Raw genomic sequence first — 22899 nt, 5'->3', positions numbered from 1 at the left:
GAGGATAACTTGAGAGTATAGATTATTTAATTGTCACAACTAATAGACAAACCCGTTTATCTAGTATCAGGTCAATCACCGAACTGTAAGCCTTCCCATTTGCTCAGATTTTTGCTGTATTTTGTTGTGCTGTTCTCTGTCCCCAAGTCAAAGCAGGGCTGTTATTTTACAGTGCCAAGTGAAAGTCTACACACCCCTTGCACAGCCCTTCACATTTTGCTGCCTTAAAATTATATCAAAACCTTCATTAAATTGGATTCCACTCCACAACCTACAATTTTCAAAGTGAAAGAAAAATTATAGAACATTAAAAAAGAGATCATAATTGCATATGTCTTCACACCCCAGGGTTAATGTTTGGTGGAAGCAGCCATTACAGCTGTGAATAATTTTGAATAAGATTCTACCAACTTTGTTAGTAAATCCACTCCAAACCATCCATTACTGTTTGCAACAAGGCTATTATTAATACTTCAAGACAACATGGAAAAGAAATGGCCTGAATAAAAAAACGGTTTGGGTCCAATACAACATAACACAGAGTGAAACCCTCTGTATTTTCAAGTAGTGTGGTGGCGGCACTATGTTATAGGTATGCTAGTCACTGGCAGGGATCAAAATAAATATGAAAGGAGCAAACCCCAAGTAAGGAGTTAGAGGGAAACCCCCAGTCTTCTGAAAAAAAAACTCTGCTATATAATTTTAAAAAATGCGGGGAAATTAAACACATTTTAATACCAAAAACAATGGATAAATCTTGCCTTAGGATTTCGTGCAAAGTTTGTAGAATCATATTCAAAATGATTCACAAAGTATTAACTCTGTGGTGTGAAGACATGCGCAATCAAGACATCTGTTTGTTTTTATTATTAGACATTTTTTAACGCTTCTATAATTTTTCTTTCACTTTGAAAATGTGGAGAAGATTGTTTATATCGATAAGGAAAAAATTGATTGTATTCCCTTTTTCAGATTTCATTTTGGGACAGTAAAATCTGAAGACTGTGCAAGGTGTGTGTAGACTTTCACTAGCGACAATAATGCTCCCTGTGCCTACGAGTGGTCTCTCTCGCTCTCCTTCTCTCTGAGGGTTTAATGTTACAGGCAGAAACTAGCTCTAGCTATATTTTTTGGACCACATGGATGTAATCGCCACTCTCCCATCTGAGGATGGATGATACTGGGCCTTTGTGGAGATGTGATTGTGTTACCTTGACAGAGAGAACTTTGGGATAAGCAACCTATTCGCTATACACTGAGTGTACAGTCATGGCCTAAAGTTTTGAGAATGACACAAAGTTTGCTGCTTCAGTGTCTTTAGATATTTTTGTCAGATGTTACTATGGAATACTGAAGTATAATTACAAGCATTTCACAAGTGTCAAAGGCTTTTACTGACAATTACATGAAGTTGATGCAAAGAGTCAATATTTGCAGTGTTGACCCTTCTTTTTCAAGACCGCTGCAATCCGCCCTGGCATGCTGGGCCACATCCTGACTGATGGCAGACCATTCTTGCATAATCAATGCTTGGAGTTTGTCAGAATTTGTGGGGTTTTGTTTATCCACCCGCCTCTTGAGGATTGACCACAAGTTCGCAATAGGATTAAGGTCTGGGGAGTTTCCTGGCCATGGACCCAAAATATCTATGTTTTTGTCAGGATTTGGCCAGGGTTGTTCCGGGTTTTGGTCACTAGATGCCCCCATTGTGCTTTTTGACCTTGTGTTTTTTCCCTTGATCCCCATTATTATTTGCACCTGTGCCTCGTTTCCACTGATTGTATTTAAGCCCTTTGTTTCCCTCAGTTCTGTGCTCTGTGTTTGTATGTTAGCACCCAGCCCTAGTGTTCTGTGTATTCTTGTCGATTCCGGTGGACGCTCTTGTGGAATTCTGTTTTTGTTTTTTGAGTATCTCTTGAGGCTTTTTTGTGCTATACCTACCACCTTTTGGATTTGCCATTTTGTATTGAAGGACTTCTCCTTTTTACTTTATTAAATACACTGTCTTAAGTACTGCTGTGTCTGCCTCATCTTCTGGGTTCTGCTGACTATTCGTGGCTCAGTTGGTTAAGTGACTGTTTCTCACTCCGGAGACCCAGGTTCGTAACCCGGGTCCTGACAGAAACACAGAGCCAAAAATGATCGGATCGTCTTACCCCGGCAACAGTTCCCGTCCCAGTACCTCAGATTCACGTACCCATGGCAGTTAACCCCCTGGCTGAACCTCGTCTTCCACCTCCCCAAAGGTTCTTAGGTGATCCAAGTGCTTGTAAAGGGTTTCTCACCCAATGTTCTCTCTCCTTTGAGCTACAACCCTCGTCGTTTCCCACCGACCGGTCTAAGATTGCTTATATCATCACCCTGCTGTCGGAAAAAGCCCTGGCCTGGGCTACTGCTGTGTGGGATGCCCATAGTTCCTGCTGTGCCAGCTACTCTGCCTTTGCTGAGGAATTCAAACGAGTGTTTCAAGGCCCAAGCAGTGGTTCTGACTCAGCCAAACAGCTCCTGACTCTCCACCAAGGTTGGCGCAGCGTGACGGACTATGCCATCCAGTTCCGCACGGTGGCAGCAGCGAGTGGTTGGAACAACGAGGCGCTCACGGTGTGCTTTCTGAAAGGCCTTTCCGACACTATCCAAGATGAACTGGCCACTCGGGAACCACCGGACAATCTCGAGTCCCTGATCAAGTTGGCCTCACGCATTGACCAGCGTCTGAGAGAGAGAGAACTCAACCGTAGACCTCTAGCCCCTATCAGTCCCAGCTCCGAGTCCCCACCTTTATCCTCGCTGGCTCCACCGGAACCCATGCAGATTGGACGCATCTCCCAGGCTGAGAGAGACCGCCGGATGAGGGAGCGACGCTGTCTATATTGCGGCAAACCGGGCCATTTCCGTTCCACGTGTCCCGGGCTCCAGGGAAACGCTCTGTCCCGTACAGACCGGGGGAACTGTAACGGGAAACATAACCTCCTCCCATCCGTCCAACTCCCGTCTGCTCATTCCAGTCACCCTCTCCTGGGACAACCACAAGCTTCACCTTCAAGCCTTGGTAGACTCTGGAGCCGCAGGTAACTTCATGGATGGTGTCTGGGCGAAGGAGAATGGCGTTCCCTCTGAACCTCTAAGTGACCCCATGAGGGTTACTACATTGGATGGAAGCCCTTTGGGATCTGGACTTGTCACTCATGTCACTACCTCCTTGCGACTTTCAGTTTCACAACACCAGGAAATGATGAACTTTCATTTGATCTCCTGTTCCGAGTTCCCTCTCGTCCTTGGATACCCCTGGCTTCACAGCCATAACCCTCACATCGACTGGTCTATGGGCACTATCAAGCAATGGGGTCCTACGTGCCAAGCTACTTGTATTTTCCAGAATTCTCCGAGTTCTACTCCCGAGTCTTTAGAATCCATCGACCTGACCCGAGTTCCCGAGTGTTACCATGACCTCAAACTGGTGTTTAGCAAACAGAGGGCCACCATGCTACCACCCCATAGACCTTACGTTTGCCCCATCGACCTGTTTCCGGGCACTTGCCCCCCCAGGGGTCGGATCTTTTCCCTATCTCCACCCGAACGAGCTGCTATGGATACCTACATCAAGGACGCTCTGGAAGCAGGCCTCATGCGTCGAGCAGGGTTTTTCTTTGTGGCCAAGAAAGACGGTGGATTACGTCCTTGCATCGACTACCGGGGACTCAATGCCATAACCGTCCGTAACCGTTACCCGCTACCCCTTATGGCCACAGCCTTCGAGCTGCTCCAGGAAGCAGTTGTTTTCACTAAGCTTGACCTGCGGAACGCATACCATCTTGTGCGGATCAGACCTGGTGACGAGTGGAAGACCGCTTTCAACACGCCTACTGGTCACTATGAATACTTGGTGATGCCCTTCGGCCTGACCAACGCCCCAGCGGTGTTCCAAGCGCTCATAAACGATGTGCTTAGGGATATGCTTAACATATTTGTGTTCGTTTACCTGGATGACATCCTCATCTTTTCGAGCTCCCTTCAAGAACACACTAAGCATGTCAGACAAGTACTCAAACGCCTCCTAGACAGCCATCTGTACGTTAAGCCGGAAAAATGTGAATTCCATTCATCCCGAGTACAATTCCTGGGATTTGTAGTGAAACCCGGTCGAGTCCAAATGGACCCCAGGAAGGTAGGGGCGGTAGCGGATTGGCCCACCCCCAAATCCGTTAAGGAAGTTCAGCGTTTCCTGGGCTTCACAAACTTTTACCGCAAGTTCATCAAGAACTTCAGCTTGGTGGCAGCCCCTCTCTCAGCTTTAACCTCTTGAAACTCCCCATCCCGGATCCAGGATTGTGACTAAGCCTCAGGCTCATTAGCATAACGCAACGTTAACGATTTCTGAAAATCGCAAATAAAATTAAAATAATGCGTTTGCTCTCAAGCTTAGCCTTTTCTTAACAACACTGTCATCTCAGATTTTCAAAATATGCTTTTGAACCATAGAAATTGACTAATTTGTGTAAGAGTATGCAAAGCTAGCATAGCATTTTGTGTAGCATGTAGCACGCAACATTTTCACAAAAGCCAGATAACCAAATAAATAAAATCATTTACCTTTGAAGAGCTTCTGATGTTTTCAATGAGGAGACTCCCAGCCACATACCAAATGCGCAGTGTTTCCTGAAAGCGTCTGTGTGTAGGAGAAATCGTTCCGTTTTCTACATTGCGCCTGGCTACCGAAACGAACCGAAAATGCAGTCACCTACAACGTGAAACTTTTTCCGGATTAACTACATAATATCGACCGAAACATGGCAAACGTTGTTTGGAATCAATCCTCAAGGTGTTTTTTCACATATCTCTTCATTGACATGCAGTTCTTGGAAGCTTGCTTCTCTCTCTGTGCCCCATGGAAAAATACTGGCAGGTGACTTTTGCGCACCAATTTCGGCGCAGGACACCGGGCGGACACGTGGTAAATGTGGTCTCTTATGGTCAATCTTCCAACGATCTGCCTACAAATACGTCACAATGCTGCAGACACCTTGGGGAAACGACAGAAAGGGCAGACTCATTCCTCTTGCGTTCACAGCCATATAAGGAGATCATGAAAGACAGAGCCTCAAAAATCCTTGTCATTTCCTGGATGCCAAGTCATCTTGGTTTTGCCTGAAGCTCACGTTAAAGGGCACGCACAGAGAAGATATTTGTATTTCTGGACACGTCAGAGTGTTTTCTTTCGAACAGTAGCAATTATATGCATAGTCGAGCATCTTTTTGTGACAAAATATCTTGTTTAAAACGGGAACGTTTTTCTTCCAAAAATGAAATAGCGCCACCATAAGTGTAAGAGGTTAACCAAGGGTGGCAATGCAAGGTTTTTGTGGGGAAGAGAAGCTGAGACGGCCTTCCAAGGACTCAAGCAGCGCGTTCTCTCTGCTCCCATCCTGATACTACCGACTACGGATGAACCATTTGTGGTGGAGGTAGACGCATCAGAGGTTGGTGTTGGAGCTATCCTGTCTCAGAGGGGTGAAGACAAGAAGCTTCATCCGTGCGCTTTCTTCTCACACCGGCTTACCCCGACTGAGAGGAACTACGATGTGGGGGATCGTGAACTCCTAGCGGTTAAGATGGCATTGAAGGAATGGAGACACTGGGTCGAGGGGGCTTCTCACCCGTTTCAAGTGCTTACGGACCACAAAAATCTGGAGTATATCCAGCAAGCGAAGCGGTTGAACTCTAGACAAGCTAGATGGTCTCTTTTCTTCAATCGATTCCAGTTTATCCTCACCTATCGGCCCGGGTCGAAGAATCTCAAACCGGATGCCCTGTCCCGAGTCTACGCTCCTGGCATTCGAGATGACACGGACATGCCTGTCCTTCCTGCTGCTAAGATTGTGGCTCCGATCTCGTGGCAAGTTGAGGATACCGTGAGACGTGCTCAAGCTAGCGAACCGGACCCGAAAGGAGGTCCTGCCAATCGGTTGTTTGTCCCCAAGGCAGTGAGGACTCAGGTCCTTCTGTGGGGGCACTCCTCTCGCCTCACCTGTCATCCGGGCGTAGGTCGCACCTTGGAGTTCATCCAGCGTAAGTTCTGGTGGCCTACCATAAGAGAAGACGTTGCCACTTTCGTCAATGCCTGCCCCGTGTGCTGCCAGGGCAAATCTTCTCACCTCCGCCATCAAGGACTCCTTCACCCTTTACCTGTTCCCCACAGACCCTGGTCCCATATCTCATTGGACTTTATTACTGGACTTCCTCCATCCCATGGCAATACTACTATCCTAGTCATAATCGACAGGTTTTCAAAGGCGGCCAGGTTTGTCCCTCTGACTAAGTTACCTTCTGCCAAGGAAACGGCTGAGTTGGTAATTAATCATGTGTTCCGAGTCTTCGGCATTCCTCAAGATATGGTTTCTGACAGAGGTCCCCAGTTCGCCTCAAGGTTTTGGAAGGCCTTCTGCCAACTCATGGGGGCTTCCGCCAGTCTATCTTCAGGGTACCATCCGGAGTCCAACGGCCAAACAGAGAGGATGAATCAAGAGCTGGAAACCACCCTCCGATGTATGACTCGTGACAACCCGTCCACATGGTCATCCTTTATTGTTTGGGCCGAATACGCGCACAACACCTTGCGCTCCTCCTCCACTGGTATGTCCCCGCACGAGTGTCAGTTTGGCTATGCTCCTCCATTGTTCCCGGACCAGGAGGCAGAAGTCAGAGTGCCTTCAGCCTTGAAGTTCGTCAGACGCTGTCGGCTTATGTGGAGGAAGACCCGTCTTAATCTTATGCGTTCCTCACAGAGGTACCAACAACAAGCCAACAGACGTCGCCGTCCCGGGCCTATCCTGCGCCCCGGCCAGAGAGTCTGGCTCTCCACAAGAGACTTACCACTACGGGTGGAGTCTCGCAAGCTGTCCCAGAAATACATCGGTCCCTTCAAGGTTGCCAGGAGAGTTAACCCAGTTTCTTATCGCCTACACTTACCCAGAGCCCTTAAGATTAATCCCACATTTCATTGTTAAAACCTGTTGTTTTTTCTCCCCTTGTCCCGGCAGACAGACCTCCCCCTCCGCCTCGTGTCATTGGAGGCCAGCCGGCTTATACCGTCCATCGGATACTGGATTCCCGCCGGGTGCAGCGGTCCTGGCAGTATCTGGTGGACTGGGAAGGCTACGGTCCCGAGGAGCGCTCCTGGGTTCCTGCCAAAGACATCCTGGACCCTGACCTCATTCGTCAGTTCAGGGCCCTCCACCCTGAGAGAGCTGGTAGGAACGTCAGGAGCCGTTCCTAGGGGGGGGGATTCTGTCAGGATTTGGCCAGGGTTGTTCCGGGTTTTGGTCACTAGATGCCCCCATTGTGCTTTTTGACCTTATGTTTTTTCCGTTGATCCCCATTATTATTTGCACCTGTGCCTCGTTTCCCCTGATTGTATTTAAACCCTTTGTTTCCCTCAGTTCTGTGCTCTGTGTTTGTATGTTAGCACCCAGCCCTAGTGTTCTGTGTATTCTTGTCGATTCCGGTGGACGCTGTTTTTGTTTTTTGAGTATCTCTTGAGGCTTTTTTGTGCTATACCTACCACCTTTTGGATTTGCCATTTTGTATTGAAGGACTTCTCCTTTTTACTTTATTAAATACACCGTCTTAAGTACTGCTGTGTCTGCCTCATCTTCTGGGTTCTGCTGACTATTCGTGGCTCAGTTGGTTCGTAACTGGGTCCTGACAGTTTTGTTCCCTGAGCCACTTAGTTATCACTTTTGCCTTATGGCAAGGTGCTCCATCATGCTGGAAAAGGCATTGTTCATCACCAAACTGTTCCTGGATAGTTGGGAGTTGCTCTCGGAGGATGTGTTGGTACCATTCTTTATTCATGGCTGTGTTCTTAGCAAAATTGTGAGTGAGCCCACTCCCTTGGCTGAGAAGCAACCCCACACATTAATGGTCTCAGGATGCTTTACTGTTGGCATGACACAGGACTGACCTTGTCTTCTCACCTTGTCTTCTCCGGGCAAGCTTTTTTCCGGAAGGCCCAAACAATCAGAAAGGGGATTCATCAGAGAAAATTACTTTACCCCAGTCCTCAGCAGTCCAATCCCTGTACCTTTTGCAGGATATCAGTCTGTATCTGATGTTTTTCCTGGAGATAAGTGGCTTCTTTGCTGCCCTTCTTGACACCAGGCCATCCTACAAAAGTATTTGCCTCACTGTGCGTGCAGATGCACTCACACCTGCCTGCTGCCATTCCTGAGCAAGCTCTATACTGGTAGTGCCCCGATCCCGCAGCTGAATCAACTTTAGGAGCCGGTCCTGGCGCTTGCTGGACTTTCTTTGGCACCCTGAAGCCTTCCTCACAACAATTGAACCGCTCTCCTTGAAGTTCTTGATGATCTGATAATGGTTGATTTAGGTGCAATATTACTGGCAGCAATATCCTTGCCTGTGAAGCCCTTTTTGTGCAAAGCAATGATGACGGTACGTGTTTCCTTGTAGATAACCGTGGTTGACATAGGAAGAACAATGATTCCAAGCACCACCCTCCTTTTGAAGCTTCCAGTCTGTTATTCGAACTCAATCATCATGACAGAGTGATCTCCAGCCTTGTCCTCGTCAACACTCACACCTGTGTTAATGAGAGAATCACTGACATGATGTCAGCTGGTCCTTTTGTGGCAGGGCTGAAATGCAGTGGAAATGTTTTTGGGGATTCAGTTCATTTGCATGGCAAAGGGGGACTTTGCAATTCATCTGATCATTCTTCATAACAGTCTGGAGTATATGCAAATTGCCATCATACCAATTGAGGCAGCAGACTTTGAAAAGTAATATTTGTGTAATTCTCAAAACTTTTGTCCACGACTGAACAAAACATTAGGAACACCTGCTCTTTCCATGACATAGACTGGCCAGGTGAATCCAGGTGAAAACTAGGATCCCTTATTGATGTCACCTGTTAAATCCCCTTCAAGTCAGAATAGATGAAGGGAAGGAGAAAAGTTAAAGAATAATTTGCAGAAAGAAAATAAATAGCTAATACAGGGCTAGTCAGGGGCCAGTGCACTACTTTTGTGAAAACAATTAAACTAAATGTATTTGAGTGTCTACCTGACATTTATATGTACAAAACAATTAATCTGATAATACTTGCTTGATATGTTTTCCAGCTTCTTGAAATACTTTGCAAATACAACTTATTTCTATGTGTAAACTGAAATGGTCCATTCATTCCTTTTACATTTTAGTAGATGCTCTTACTCAGAGCAACTTTCAGTAGTGACTGCATACATTTTCTTACTGGTCCCCTGTAGAAAAGGAACCCACGCCACAACCCTAGCGTTGCAAGCGCCATGCTCTACCAACTGAGCCACATCATCACAAACCACTTGATGTCACAATGTACTCAATTACTGTATTGTGCATTGTTTTTCTTCCTGGTGATGGAAAGTCTACAGGTACCTAGATGACCAGCCTACTGTATGTACAATACTGCAATTATATTAAGTGGTTTGTAACGATGGTAAATTAATACTGCACAAAAAGTGATTTTCCATCTTAATTTGATGTGCATGTTTTGTCTCTTTGCCCAAACTCTGCACCTTTTGATGTAGATGTTTGAAGACAGGGTTTTGTTCTTTCTGGATTCCATTAGAACTACTGAATCCTGCAAGATACTGTTCTTAATTATCCCACTACTTTTTTGGTTGCTAGGTAGTTAACGTTAGCTAGCGCTAGATGACTGTAATTGTACCAAAACTCTGGTATTTCTCCTACCATTGCTTAAACGGTGAGACATTTTTATTTCCATGACTGATCAAAACTAGTTTTCTCATGGCTCTCTCTTGTTCCCCCTGTAGCAGGCATATACTGTAGTGAGCAATATGTTTGGTACATCAAATTGCAATGTAAATCTCAGTATCAAATCGCAATACATATAGAATCGCAATGAATTGTCATACGTATATAATTGCAATACATACCATATAGGCACCTAAGTATTGTGATAATATCATATTGTGAGGTCCCTGGCAATTCCCAACTCTACAGATCAGTGTCTTTATCAAATGTTTCTATTCTTTTGGCATTGCAATTTAGGCCTACAGATCCATAGTGAAAACCTGCATAAACCGTGCATTCAGAGTTCATCAGAAAATGATAGTAGGGTTCTGTTCTGTTCATTTGTCGTTGCTTGCTCCTCCCTGCTGAATTCCCGTCATCAGTGTCATGTGTTGACTTTCACTGGTGGTACCCCCAGCCCAGCTATTTTCCATGACTCTTGTGGAAATGGAAAATAGGAGTTTAAGTTCAGAGGAGTGAGGTTGCAGTGTACTGGCCTTCTCCTAACCTCCAGTCACCCACCTGACTGACGCACCGTTCCTGACTTGCAGTATTTTAACTCCTGTAAAACCACTAGATCGCTACCTCTGGAGAAGGTAGTAGCCACCCTATTCATACACCCCTGCATTCCATTCCACATAGGGCTAGCAGGACAGACCTGCAACTCTCCTCTATTCTCACTCACTCTATCCCCCCCCCCCAACTGGTAAGGCTGTGAAAGCTAAGTTACACACATGCATCATTGAACAGCCGTATTTCAGGCCTGCATGACAAAAGAGGGTTAACAGCCAGCTCTGGTTAACAGCCAGCTCCGCTTGTGTTGCTTTCTAAATAATAACACTATTATTCCTATCAGTGCGTCACTGTGACTGCATCACCTCCATTCATAGGGTCTATTTATAGCTATTATGAAGTCAGTAGTACCCTCCCGTAGTCTCACTCTGAGTCTAAATGAGCCTTGATTCATAGTCACACACTCATTGTTTCATCAGCTGCTCTTTGAGGGCTTTGTCCCTCTGCTCTGCTCTGCTCCACACACACACATACATATTAAGTTCTGGTGTCCTCTGAGTGTGCTGGCTAGTAATATATATATTTTTTCCTCTCTGGCTGTTTTTGGCCCTGTCAGGGGACTGTTGTTTATCCCCTTGTGTGTTTGAATAGAAGGCCCAGTGACAGCAAGGGCTGTCATTGTGATCACACACATGGATGCTGCTGTTCACAGAAGGAAGCTACATGTATGGGAATTCTCCTTCTCCCTCGTGAGTGATGGTTAATGATATGTTTTGTTAAGATGTGAGCGCAGAGTGTGGAGCGGTTGTTACAAGGGCTTTTAATAACAGACACACTGTAGTGTTTACCACTGGTGTCAATGGAGGGATGCATTGTATTGTTAAGACATGGTGCATGTTTCATTATAAATATAAGCTAAACTAAGTGCTAGCTTTTTGCACCAGGTTAAACCGTGCACACATCCTCGATCCTTTTTCTACTCAGCTGAATATGCGAGGTCACTTGAAAGCGTTGCATGCCATTCCCCTGAACTGAGTCTGTTAGTCAACACCTGCAGCTAAGGGGGGCCCTGATTTGGCCCTGATTTCCACTGCCTTTACAGAGAAGCATTATAAGTCCGGACTCATGTGTCCCTAACAGGTAACTCAGAAACCCGCTGAGTGATGCTCATAACTCACTGCATAAAATCCAAAAAAGCAAAGCAATTAAATGTTTAGTTCAGTTTTGTTTATTTCTCTGCAAAGGTAGCTATTGATGAACATTGCGACATCAATTCATTAAATTAACATAAACATTGAATTAAACAAAACAACAAAGTTAATGTTTAAGTCAATACATTGGTTTGTGCTGACAATGACCTAAACAAGACCTTCCCTCTTAATTTAAATAATTCTTAAAATAACAATTTCAGAAATAATCAAGATCATATAAATTACAGTTGTGATGTATTTTTTCCACACTAAAACATTTCCTGTACAATGTACACTAACTTACTGGCAGAAATTGGCCAATAATTTACTGTAATTTATTTTACAGTACAACTACTGTAATACATTATGGTAATAGATTTTGCAGTACCAAAATGTTACTGTAATCTAATTTAGAGTATATTACTGGAATTCCCCATGCAGCGACACATTACCCAGTGTTCTTTGCAAATGTTTTAATTTTAGCATTTTGGTAATTTAGCAGGTACTCTTGTCCTTAGCAACTTAGTCAGTGCATTCAACCAAGGTTGATTAAAAAAATAAATAATACACATCAGTCATAGCAAGTAAAACATTTTTTTTTGTTAACCATTACTGAAAATGTTGTAGTTAAAGATACATTGGTCTCTCAAAATAATTATAATTTCAACAAGACATCTTATGATATGTCGTTGACAATCTCTGGATAGTGCCAATACAATAGAGATATTCATGGTAACTTGATGTCAGAGCAATGAAACACAGTAACTAAACTGTAAGAAAATACAGTATTTTACTGTAATTACAAGGGATTAGAGAAAGCAGGTTGGCATTTGCATATTACAGCATATTAATGAATACTAGCTGTTTTATATCACTTGCACTTTAGGCTTTAACAAAGGCTTCTAAACTGACAGTGACTAAAGGGCAAAACAGATCAAAATAGATCGCCACTCAACTACTAAAGGTTTGAGACTTGCTGACACTCTGATCAGTCCCCTATATACATTGCATTGTCAGGGAACCACTACCACATACTGTATCACGTAAATTGGTACTCTCACTAACGGGTGCAACAAATATAGCCTCTTACAAAACACGCATCAACACATGTTAATGAGTGTTCCAACGTTTTTTGGCGCTCCAAAAATGCGGTATTGTTACTGTATTCTGAATTACAGTATATGACTGGCAGCAATTGGCTACTGTAGAGTTTCAGGATAAGGTTTGTAGAATCCCTAAAATACAGTATATTACTGTATTCTTTGTGGGCTCAGCATTCTCACCACGGGTGCAACAAATATAGCCTCTTAAAAGGCACACCATAATATGTTAATGAGCCAGAGACTCTTTTCCCATCCACAACTTCTCACAATGCACAATATGAATACTGTAAAACACATTTACTGTTGAAATTACAGAAAGGTCTGCGTGTGCTGTAAAACAAATATGGCATTTTACTGTGCATTCTATGGTAATGTACTATATTCAGTTTATATAGTATCATAATGTTGAATAATACAGTAAGTTACTGATAAAATTGCATACACCTTTAACATGCAGAGTATCCCACATGGAAATTTGATCCACTTTCCTTGAGGCATTATCCATCCTGTAGTCCCAGACTAGTCCAGACTACTCCTGTCCAGTTCAGAAAACTCTAGTTTGGTTTAGTTCAGTCCTTGAGTATGGTCCTTGGAGTCAGTCCTTTGAGCATCCAGGAGATTCCAATCCCCTGCTGCCTTGTGCACTCTGCTCTGCTCACCACTACGTGTGTATGTCTGCTCTGCTGTGTGCTTACATGAGTCAGCTTCCTGTAATGGCAGCGCCTGGGCATGAGGATCAAGTCATGCCAACGACCAATAGCTACCTCCGCATTAGTCATAACATTGTTACCTTGGCAGTCCTGGAATCCAGAATGCTAAATCCCTCTACCTCAGCTGAAATCCTCAGCATAAAATCCACACTGATCCAGCAGGTTCTCTTGTTCTCCTTCCCTCTGTTGAATGAGGTTTGTGCATGAGTTCCAACCAAGGCATTATTACACAGATCTAGTGCAGTGTGCTGTGCTTCAATATAAAGTGTACTGCGTGGTCACGTGGAGTCCATGCTGCTTGTTCATCGGTCAGGTAAGTTGATGATGGGGACCCACTGGTCCAGTATTCGACTGTCTCTACAGAAGCGATTCACTTTGCTCAGAGCTGGGTCCTTGCACGTGCTTGACTTCTGTGAAAAGAAATGGAAAACAAAAACAGTTAGGCCAATGCTGCTTTCTGTAAACGTATACATTAAAATACAGACAAGTAGGTCTTAGAAATGTAGAACAGTCCTAATCAGTTAGGCCTGAGGGTTCTATACAAGTGCGGTAATTATAACTGCGTGCACAGTAAATAACCACACATCTAGCCTATTGCTGTGCTTTCTAAACATATGCATCAAATAGAAGGATACACAATTTAACAACCATAATCAGATAAGGGTTCTCTGCAGCGTGAGGTATGACCTGATAGTGGGCCTCACAGATCAGATCACTACTAAGGAAGTGTATGAGCAGGGCATAATAATGTCTCTGTGCTGACTTCTGCATTCTAAGAGTCTCTCTGTAAATGTGCCATCATTCATCCTCTTTCTCCTATGAGCTAAGCTTTATTTCCTGGAAAGTGGGTTTGAAAAAGTACTAGCGGCTCACAGGAAGAGCAGTTAAGAGTACACATCGCTACGCTAACTCGGCCACAAACGTCTAGGTTACGTCGCAAATGGCACCCTTTTCTCGATATAACGGGTAGGCAACCCTGGTCCTGGGGTGCCGCAGGCACTTCAGGTTTTTGGTTTATCTGACCTGGAAGACGAGGTGCTGAACTTAGGTAATCACTGAACTGATCAATTAGCTCAGTTGGTCACGTGTGGTGCCTAGTTGGAACAAAATCCCGCAGTACCTGCGGCAATCCAGGAACAGGGTTGCCTACCCCTGAACTATGTAGTGCACTATGTAGGGAATAGGGTGCCATTTGGACGCAGCCCTAGTAACTGGAGTCAGATCACTCGCAGTACTGCAGCCAGCGTAGGCTACGTCAGACTACTAGGAAAGCCACATCACAGACACACTGCAGATCATGCGGCTGCAGTCAGCTGGATCAACCTTCAAAGAGCCGAGCAATGAATGAAGATATAACTACCAAGCCAGATGTGGTGGCTGTTAAAATCAAGTATTTGCATCCATCTAGGGCTAGTCCTTTCATGCTGTACTCAAAGCTCCTGAACTGCAAATCTTTAGCAACCATGAAACATTTTATTATAGACTAGCTGGTATAATGAACCACACCGGCAGAGACCCCACCTGAGGAACTAATATCAAAGTCCAGCACTGTTAAGTAGATGAAAAGCCAGGGATATGGAAGTAGGAACAATGTAATGAAACGTACAGTAACTAGTACACAGTGCAGGTCCATGGGCTCTTCTCCAGGCTTCACTCCTCCAAGTATCTCAGCGAGGCGCCTCATGTTGCTGACCCGCAGGATGTTGATGTCGTTCTCGCAGCAGAAAGCCTGAATCAGGGTGAAGTGGATCTGTAAAGCCACGTCCACGACCTGCTCCTCATCTGTGGCCAGGAGGCACAGTACCACATTATCCGGGTCCCTGGTGAATTAAATGTCAATACAATTAGCTAGCTAATCAAGTAACATTACAGTAATAGAGTCATGAATTTATTTCAGAGTAGATGTATTACTGCTTAATAACTTAAGAATAATCTATTGAAAAACAATTTAGCTACTTCATTCACTCGTATTTAGTCGTTTAAGAATATAGGTCTTTTTGGATAGTAGTTCACGTTCACGTTATGCCTGTAACTAATAATCTCTTGCAACGTGCTTCACTTACACATTGAGTGACTTTGCTGCCTCGTAGACTCCTACAGTGACGCAACCTTGGGGTAACGCGGAGGTGATAACCTCCTCCAATGCTTTAGACACCGAATCCATCCTGTGGGTGCAAAACAATAGGTAACCATACTGAGACAAGTATACGACTTTATTGTTATTTAGTCAGCTTGCATCAATATAGAAAGTAACTATATAGGTTACTGTAACTTGCTAACTAGTTAGCTAAATTAGATTGGACATGCTCAGGCAAACTCGTGCATACAGGGAGACGAGTTTGACAGTTAGTGATCAAGCAGTGACAAATTCAACAAGTTGCAAAAATAATCTTACCTTTCTATAGAGTTTTCTCCACTGGTTTCCTCAAAAGTCATATTGCACATAGGAAAATTATCCACGTGGAAATCAGAATATTCACTGATGGTCCCTCCAGTAACGTCCCAGTCAAATTAGTGTCCGTGTGTGTCTGCACGTCTCGTCTTTGTGCATCTGACTCTCCTCTCACCTTTGCCAATCCCCGAATTTAACGCGGAAACAGGAGTTCGAGCGCCTCATATTTGCATATCCAATCCCATTGGTCACATGCTAATGCTTAAAGTGGTTCCCGCGAATGCTCAGCGCCCCGCAACGTATCACCACGTCATTAAACTAGAGATGTACACTGCGACACCTGGTGGCGAAAATAGTAAAGTTATAATGATCATTGGCTCACTGTATTTCCGTGCTTACATGGTAGGCTATCCACACCAAGAACGATTACTATAACGATAAAATATACATGACAATTACTTGTTGGCAAACATCCACTCTAGAGGAAAGTGTAAGGTTATTTTGTACACCTGTCTATCAACTGGTCCAATACATCCTCTAGGCCTATTAATATGGTGGTAACACAGCTATCTGGTCTTTCAGGGTGTGCTAATAACACTTCAATGTACATGTAATGAAAAATAATATTGAAACTCATATTTAAATGTATCAACAACAAACACGGTTTAGCCTGTGTATTTACAGCATGTCATTGCTCGCCTTGTTGTCAAGTGGCTTTCAAGTGATTTCCATTTTTCTTATGTTTGTCAATTATTTTGAATCTTATTTGTGTCTGTCCGGTGCAACCATTCGCAATACATGCAACAATGTTATGATCACCGGTCAAAATTATGTCAATGCACTCTCTCCTCAACTTTCCCCGACAATTAATTTGTCCTATGCTGTAGGCATATTTTACATTCCACTGTTAACAAGAGCAAGCATCCTTCTCTCCTCGAATTGGCTATTATGCCTAGTATAAAACATGTTCAAAATAAATGTCATATAGCGTTTTTAGCCTATATATAGCCTTTCCTGGATTTTTCAAGAGAAGAGGAATGGCAGAGAGGCTTGCGTATACCCTAGCCTATGTCACACGAGAACAGCTGGAAGAGAGCGACTAGAGATGTGTAGTAAGAAGCTAAATATTAAGTAGATATTAGGCCATTAATTAGCTTAATATTAGGGCTATAATATAAATATGAACATTTACCTGTCAAAATGCAAGAAAAAAAGTGAAAAGATGATGAAATGTCAGATCTGTGCGTTCCTACAGGCTGCACTCTGCAGTCCCCGGACACGTAATGCTCCACAGTTGATTAGGCCTATGTGCAGTGATGTATAGGCTAATTTGAATAACAGCTCAAATGTCCTGTTTTGAATGCGTCTTTCATGCCGGAACAACTGCATACAGCCTAGGCCTGCTTATGCAACCATTTGGATCAGTTATGTGTCTATTGACCGTTTACAAGGTCCAGAAAGATAGGCTACATTAGCAGGTCACTCATATGGTATATTTTGTCAGGATGTATCAGCGTTAACAGATAACATGGGGAAATATGGTCTTGTGATACTGAGATGTGCTCTCTCCCAAGCCGTCCTATAATTAATGTTGACTGACACCAATATGCTCACATGCCCAGTTATTCAGGAAAGCTCACCGTGCGCTCTGCCTCACATTCTCTCCCCTCCGAGCATCTATTCCTCACGCACCTAGAACCTAGAACGCTTCAATAGAACGCACTATTGAAAAGTGATCCCAAAAACCGCTAGCGTTATCGTTCTCTACTGTTATTGTGGTTATCGTTGTAGTGTGGACGTTTCTGTTCACTTGAATTTAACAATTTGTATCATTATAGTTATTTGATGTTGTGTGCAGAATAGTGCAGGAGTCGAATATCCTATTTGAATACTATTTATAGGCTTCTTGTCCAGAGATTTTTTATTGAGGAAGCCTATCTTGAAATATCTAAAACATTGCCTAACTGATGATTCATAGATATGTGTGTCCTTAAAATACACTAGTGATATGGGCCTCCCATCTGTTGGAGTCCTCTAACTTTTTCCTTTCCCAATATGGAGGTTTTATTATACCAGCCCGGCTATATGTAAGGCAGCAGTGCTGTTTCTTTTCTCCACTGCATGATTTTTCAGTCAACAGTGTTTGACACAACGTGGCATGTGCTGACCATCCCGACAATCCTCATAAACTTAAAGAAAAACATGGAAATGGAAAGTTATTGCAAACATAATAAAATGGTGGTCCGATAGTCCAGGATTATGAGGAAAAACATGAAGATCCACAACATTTATTCCTTGAGACAAAACTAGGTCCAGAGTATGACTGTGATAGTGAGTAGGTCCAGAGACATGCTGGACAAAACCCATCGAGTCGATGATGGCTCCGAAAGCCTTTTGGAGTGGGTCTGTGGACTTTTCCACGTGAATATTAGTCACCAAAAATTAGAATATTATCTGCTATGACTACAAGGTCTGATAGGAATTCAGGGAACTCAATGAGGAACGCTGTATGACCGGAAACATGACCGTGTAGCTATTCCCTCCACAAGGCAATCAAACAAGCTAAGGTCGTTCTAGAGATAATGGGGAGGCTGGTACAGAGGTAAACATTTAAATATTATGATCAATAAATTTTATGGATTTCTTCTGACAAAGATACTGTACAGATCTGTGTTGCTGTTTGCCCACTCTGTTTAATACTTATTTTAGGAACTTGGTTGTATGATGTTCTCCATCCGCACTCATTCTCCTATCTTGGTTTGGCTGGTCTTGTCCTCCAGACCTCCTGTTATGCAAACATCCTGGGACTCTGGCAAGTTTCAAGGCACCAGGCCTGTCCTCCAGTAGCTATGAGCTGAGCCAGTACATCAACAGTGCTGAACAGACTGAACCTGCCCCACAAGCCACCTGGAGCACAGCAGACACAGGTAAGCCTTGAGTTACATGTCATCTCCACCCAAATATTGTAGGTTTGTCTCTTAGAAACAGGGGTCACATAATGGTTTACACTTACTTAGCTGTAGGGCTGTATACCACTAAAAACAAAAGAGCACAATGATGTTAACAGGTCATCCTCAAGTCTAATGAACACTCAATACAGCACTTTCAATATCCCCCATGAAGGTGATAATATTAATTATGATAATACTGCATATTCTCTCCTTAGAGCATGCAGCAGTTCCTAAGGCAACTGCCCCTCTAAAATACACTTTACCTCGTGCTCTGGACCAGTGTTGCCAACTCATTTTCAGGGGAAGTTGCTAAATGACTTTGTGATGTCATTGCGTGATAACGTAAAACTGCGTAATTACGTAGAATACACGATAACGTTACTCAAATTGACTTGCCATCTCTGCAATAAATATGATTTGACATTTGTTCAGGTACAGTCTCCCACTCTTTTCTGTACAATTTTGATTGAAACATGCTGATTGATTTAGTAAGTTCTATTCAAGATTAAACATTCGTGACCAACTATATTAATTGGGTTTGGCCCGTCGAACTCGTGCTACCACTACTGCTGCAGTCAGCCAACAATGATTTGCAATTTGCTGAAATTGCTGCTGGCCTGCTGCTGACGTCACTCGCAATGCACTTTTGCAGACAGGCACGCGTGTTGTGACTGAGTGTGTGACAGAAAAAAATAGTTTTTGTGTTATTTAGAGGGAAAATGCGTGCATTTTAGCATTTCAAATGTTGTTAAAAGTTCCAAATACATTTTTAAAGTAGCTAAATTTCTTGCTGTGGTGCTGTTTGAAAAACAAGTTGCCAGGGTAGTCTGAAAAGTTAATAAATCTAGCAACATAATTGCTAAATTGGCATCACTGCTCTGGACAGCTTTGGTCCAGCAGGACAGTTGATCCGGGTCAGTCCAGGTCTGGCCATGCAGGGAGACCCAGGGAAGGTGGAACTACACAGTCTGGAGGTACAGTTTAGGTTAAAAAAAGTAGGAAAGTATTAGTATGAAGTAGGGTATATCTTTGGGGCAGAATTGTTGTGTTGAATTAGCAGGTTATGAGGAAGGAGTCGTAATCATTATAGTGAATACAGTAGGCATCCAGACTGATTCGTTTGGATTGGAGGAGCTATTGAGCTGTTCTTATCAACATTGAGCTGGCGTGTTAGACGTTTATGTTGTTGTGTTACTGAGAGGCTGTCTGTTTTTTTTGTCTGCAGATAATTCTGGGGGAAACGGGAGCAGCGGGACATGAGATAATTTTCTGGGCCGCTGGCTAGGTATTTTACAGTCCCAAACCCGATATGCACTTGCATACTACGTTGTATGTGTTTATGTATTGGTCATGCATGCAAAGTAGAAAACACTGACCAAATAACTACTCACAACAACAAAAAATTGTTTCCCCACAACTCACAAAACTGTTCTAGAGACACTAAAAACAGGCACTTAAAACGCATGGAAAACATGACAGTTTACTGTCATAATTGTGTCAGTAGCAAATTTAGGTTTCCATCCAATTGGCGACAGGTTTTCATGCAAATATTCTAAAATCTGCATAAAGTATTTTCCCACTAGTGGCGTGTTTCTAATTGCTGTTATTAATTGCATTGCGTGATGATGTATTGTACGACACATGTACTTTTTTCGCTTATGTTTTAATAAATATTCAAAGTGTTTCCATCGCATTTTCAACTCTACCGATAGTTTTGTCACAAAAACTGTTGTGTTAAATAGCAAATGTGCCTACTCTGGTCTTTGCAAGTGTGCTCTAGCCAACATCCCGCACAAACGGCGAGGCTAGGCTAGTCGACATGATGAAATTATTATGGAGAAGAGCAAGATTATTTTTATTTACAAAACGGCAGTCAAGCTTCAATCATCATGTCACCAGAATAAGACCGTCGATATCTATTGGAAAGGAGATCACTGTGTACTTTCAACACCCTGTGAAGTTCCCCATCATTTATTTAATCTGTAGCCTAATAAACTATGGTTTCCCGAGTCATAGTGGGAAGACCACACACCATATCCTTGTGACTCCAAGTTTACTTCGGCATGATGGTTATTATATGAATATTTTCCCATAAAGGCGTTTCCACCACCATTTCTTTCATAATTAATATTACAGACACAAAAAGATCTCACCATGTCAAAAAAAAATTATACGGTATGACTTTACCTAACTGGGTAGAAGCGTGGTTTATGAGTCTTATCTGTGCATTACTTTTAATTTGAGTTTCTTCTCCTTTAAAGGGAAGACCTGCACAAAGTAGATGCCATGTGTTTTGCCCACCAGAGGGCAGAAGCCTGCATGACAAGGGCTCTGCCGGCCTCCTTTGGAATCTACTTGTACTGCTGTTCAGCTCTTATATTAGGTGAAACCCCTTACTCTTATTGCTTTTGAAAAATCACAAATTGGCCAAGATCGTCCAAACTACACGCAACAATAAACTATTGTTATCCCAGTCTGTGGAAGTTGGATTATCAGCATTATCTGTGAAGCGCTGTGCCCACCCACAAACTCATTCTAACATTACCCTTTTTTAAAATCTCCATGGATTCATTCAGCGTATTGTTGGTTCAGACATGGCAGAGCTGCTGATGAGGAACTCTCAGGGACGATATGGTTCAGGAGGCAGTGAAGGCTCAGAGGCCCCTACCCTAATAGGTAGAGGACACCACACCACACGTACCGAGGAAGATGTTTTGTGACTACTGGACATATTATGTTAAGTAAAAATGTTTTTTTAAAGCCTGTAAATAATTGCTAATGATGAAAAATGTTAAATTTTTACGTTACCCTCATAGATCTGAGCAAGGGCCCTAGTCCTGAGACAAACGCCTTGGATGAAGCAGACCTACTAACAGGGGCAGCCACTAGTGTCTGTATGGCTGAGTTCACAGAGAAGGATATGCAGGGATACGCCAAGCTTCTCCTGGCTGGACGGAAGAAGGTCAGGGTAAACTCTCTGCCCCTGTCTCAGTTTGTCAGTCTGTGTCTTTCTCTCTCTTTTTTGGTCTCGCTCCACACTGTTCCCCTCTCTATTTATATCAGAGATATTTAGAAAGATTAATGGTAAAGTAATCTCCTATGTATTCTGAGAGTAATAGATGGTGTATGACACTGATTAAAACCACAAAGACAGCATAGTTGACACATTACTGTCTGACTAATGTTACATCAGGACTATCCTCTTACTCCTCCAACACTAACCCCTGACACTGTGTTCCTCTGCAACCCTTCCACGTCTCCTCCATGTTCTTTCACACCTCCTTCACCCCTGCCCTATGCCTCCATCATAACTCCCCACGCCTCATGTCTCCTCCAGATACTTTAGACTCACAGATCCCCATCTGCTAGCTCTCCCACATCTCCCTTACACCTCCCCATGCCTCCCCACGTCTCCCCCCACAGTTCCTTCACACCTCCCCCACACCTTCCCATTGTTCCTTCACGCCTTCCCATGCCTCCCTCCACGGTTCCTCCACGCCTCATTCACATCTCCTCCACATCACCTTTATGGTTCTTTCGCATGAGGCCCTAGAGTCGGCCATGAAGAGTGGACTGTGGGGACACGCCCTGTTCCTGGCCAGCAAGATGGACAACAGGTTCTATATCACTGTGTGGAACAGGTGAGTGCATGGAGCAGCATTATCTCTGGGATATTTTACAACATAGATATAGAATATTTGTTCGCATAGTAAATTGAATTGACTGTTTGATATTTTGTTTTCAGTGGCACTTTTTACAGGTCATAAACACCCCCTTATAGGGATATTAAGTCTTTAATTAATTCCTAGAAGATTGATCTTTCTCCGGACTTTCATAAGTAAAATCTATATATACTGTCTTTGTCCCAAATGGCACCTTATTCCCTACATAGTGCACTACGTTGACCAGAGCCCTATGGATCCTGGTCGAAAGTGGCACACCATGTAGGGAATAGGGTGCTATTTGGGACATATACACAATTTCTATCCTGCAGTACTTTGGTCACTCACTTACAGCTGTTGTCTTCTTCCTATAATCTAAGCAAGGGTATTCCTGTTGTGAACCCTGTGAATTTCTCAGTCAATAATACACAGAGATGGACTATATCATAATATCCTTGTGAACTGCTAGACATCGTAACCCAACTCTTCATACTACATAATCAGCAGTGTGTCCATGCCTAGGGAGAGAATGTGTTTTTGGGGCCAGTAAGGCCACATGAGTGGGGGA

General features: G+C 43.5%; 1 protein-coding gene and 1 long non-coding RNA gene across 2 annotated transcripts; both read right to left on the bottom strand.

The window, feature by feature from the left end:
• Positions 1-11528: 11528 nt before the first annotated feature.
• Positions 11529-15979, bottom strand: LOC135556254 (growth arrest and DNA damage-inducible protein GADD45 alpha-like). The gene is made up of 4 exons (XM_064989297.1): positions 15722-15979; positions 15390-15491; positions 14933-15146; positions 11529-13736 (listed from the first exon to the last, which is right to left on the bottom strand). The coding sequence occupies exons 1-4, from the start codon at positions 15769-15771 to the stop codon at positions 13629-13631; spliced, it is 474 nt and encodes a 157-aa protein (XP_064845369.1). The 5' UTR covers positions 15772-15979; the 3' UTR covers positions 11529-13628.
• Positions 15980-17576: 1597 nt separating this feature from the next.
• On the bottom strand, positions 17577-18979 carry LOC135555100 (uncharacterized). The gene is made up of 3 exons (XR_010457825.1): positions 18933-18979; positions 18732-18753; positions 17577-18625 (listed from the first exon to the last, which is right to left on the bottom strand). It is a non-coding gene; the product is annotated as an uncharacterized LOC135555100 (long non-coding RNA).
• Positions 18980-22899: the final 3920 nt, after the last annotated feature.

This window comes from Oncorhynchus masou, chromosome 15 (assembly GCF_036934945.1).
Source record: "Oncorhynchus masou masou isolate Uvic2021 chromosome 15, UVic_Omas_1.1, whole genome shotgun sequence".
Taxonomy (NCBI): Eukaryota; Metazoa; Chordata; class Actinopteri; order Salmoniformes; family Salmonidae; genus Oncorhynchus; species Oncorhynchus masou.
This window is presented reverse-complemented; position numbering and strand designations above follow the sequence as displayed.

Coding starts and splice junctions, on each gene's coding strand:
- LOC135556254 (XM_064989297.1), bottom strand. CDS start 15,771: ATGTGCAATATGACTTTTGAGGAAACCAGTGGAGAAAACTCTATAGAA. Junction 15,492..15,721: donor GGAGAAAACTCTATAGAAAG/GTAAGATTATTT, acceptor TTGCACCCACAG/GATGGATTCGGTGTCTAAAG. Junction 13,737..14,932: donor TGCACTGTGTACTAGTTACT/GTACGTTTCATT, acceptor TTCTTTTCACAG/AAGTCAAGCACGTGCAAGGA.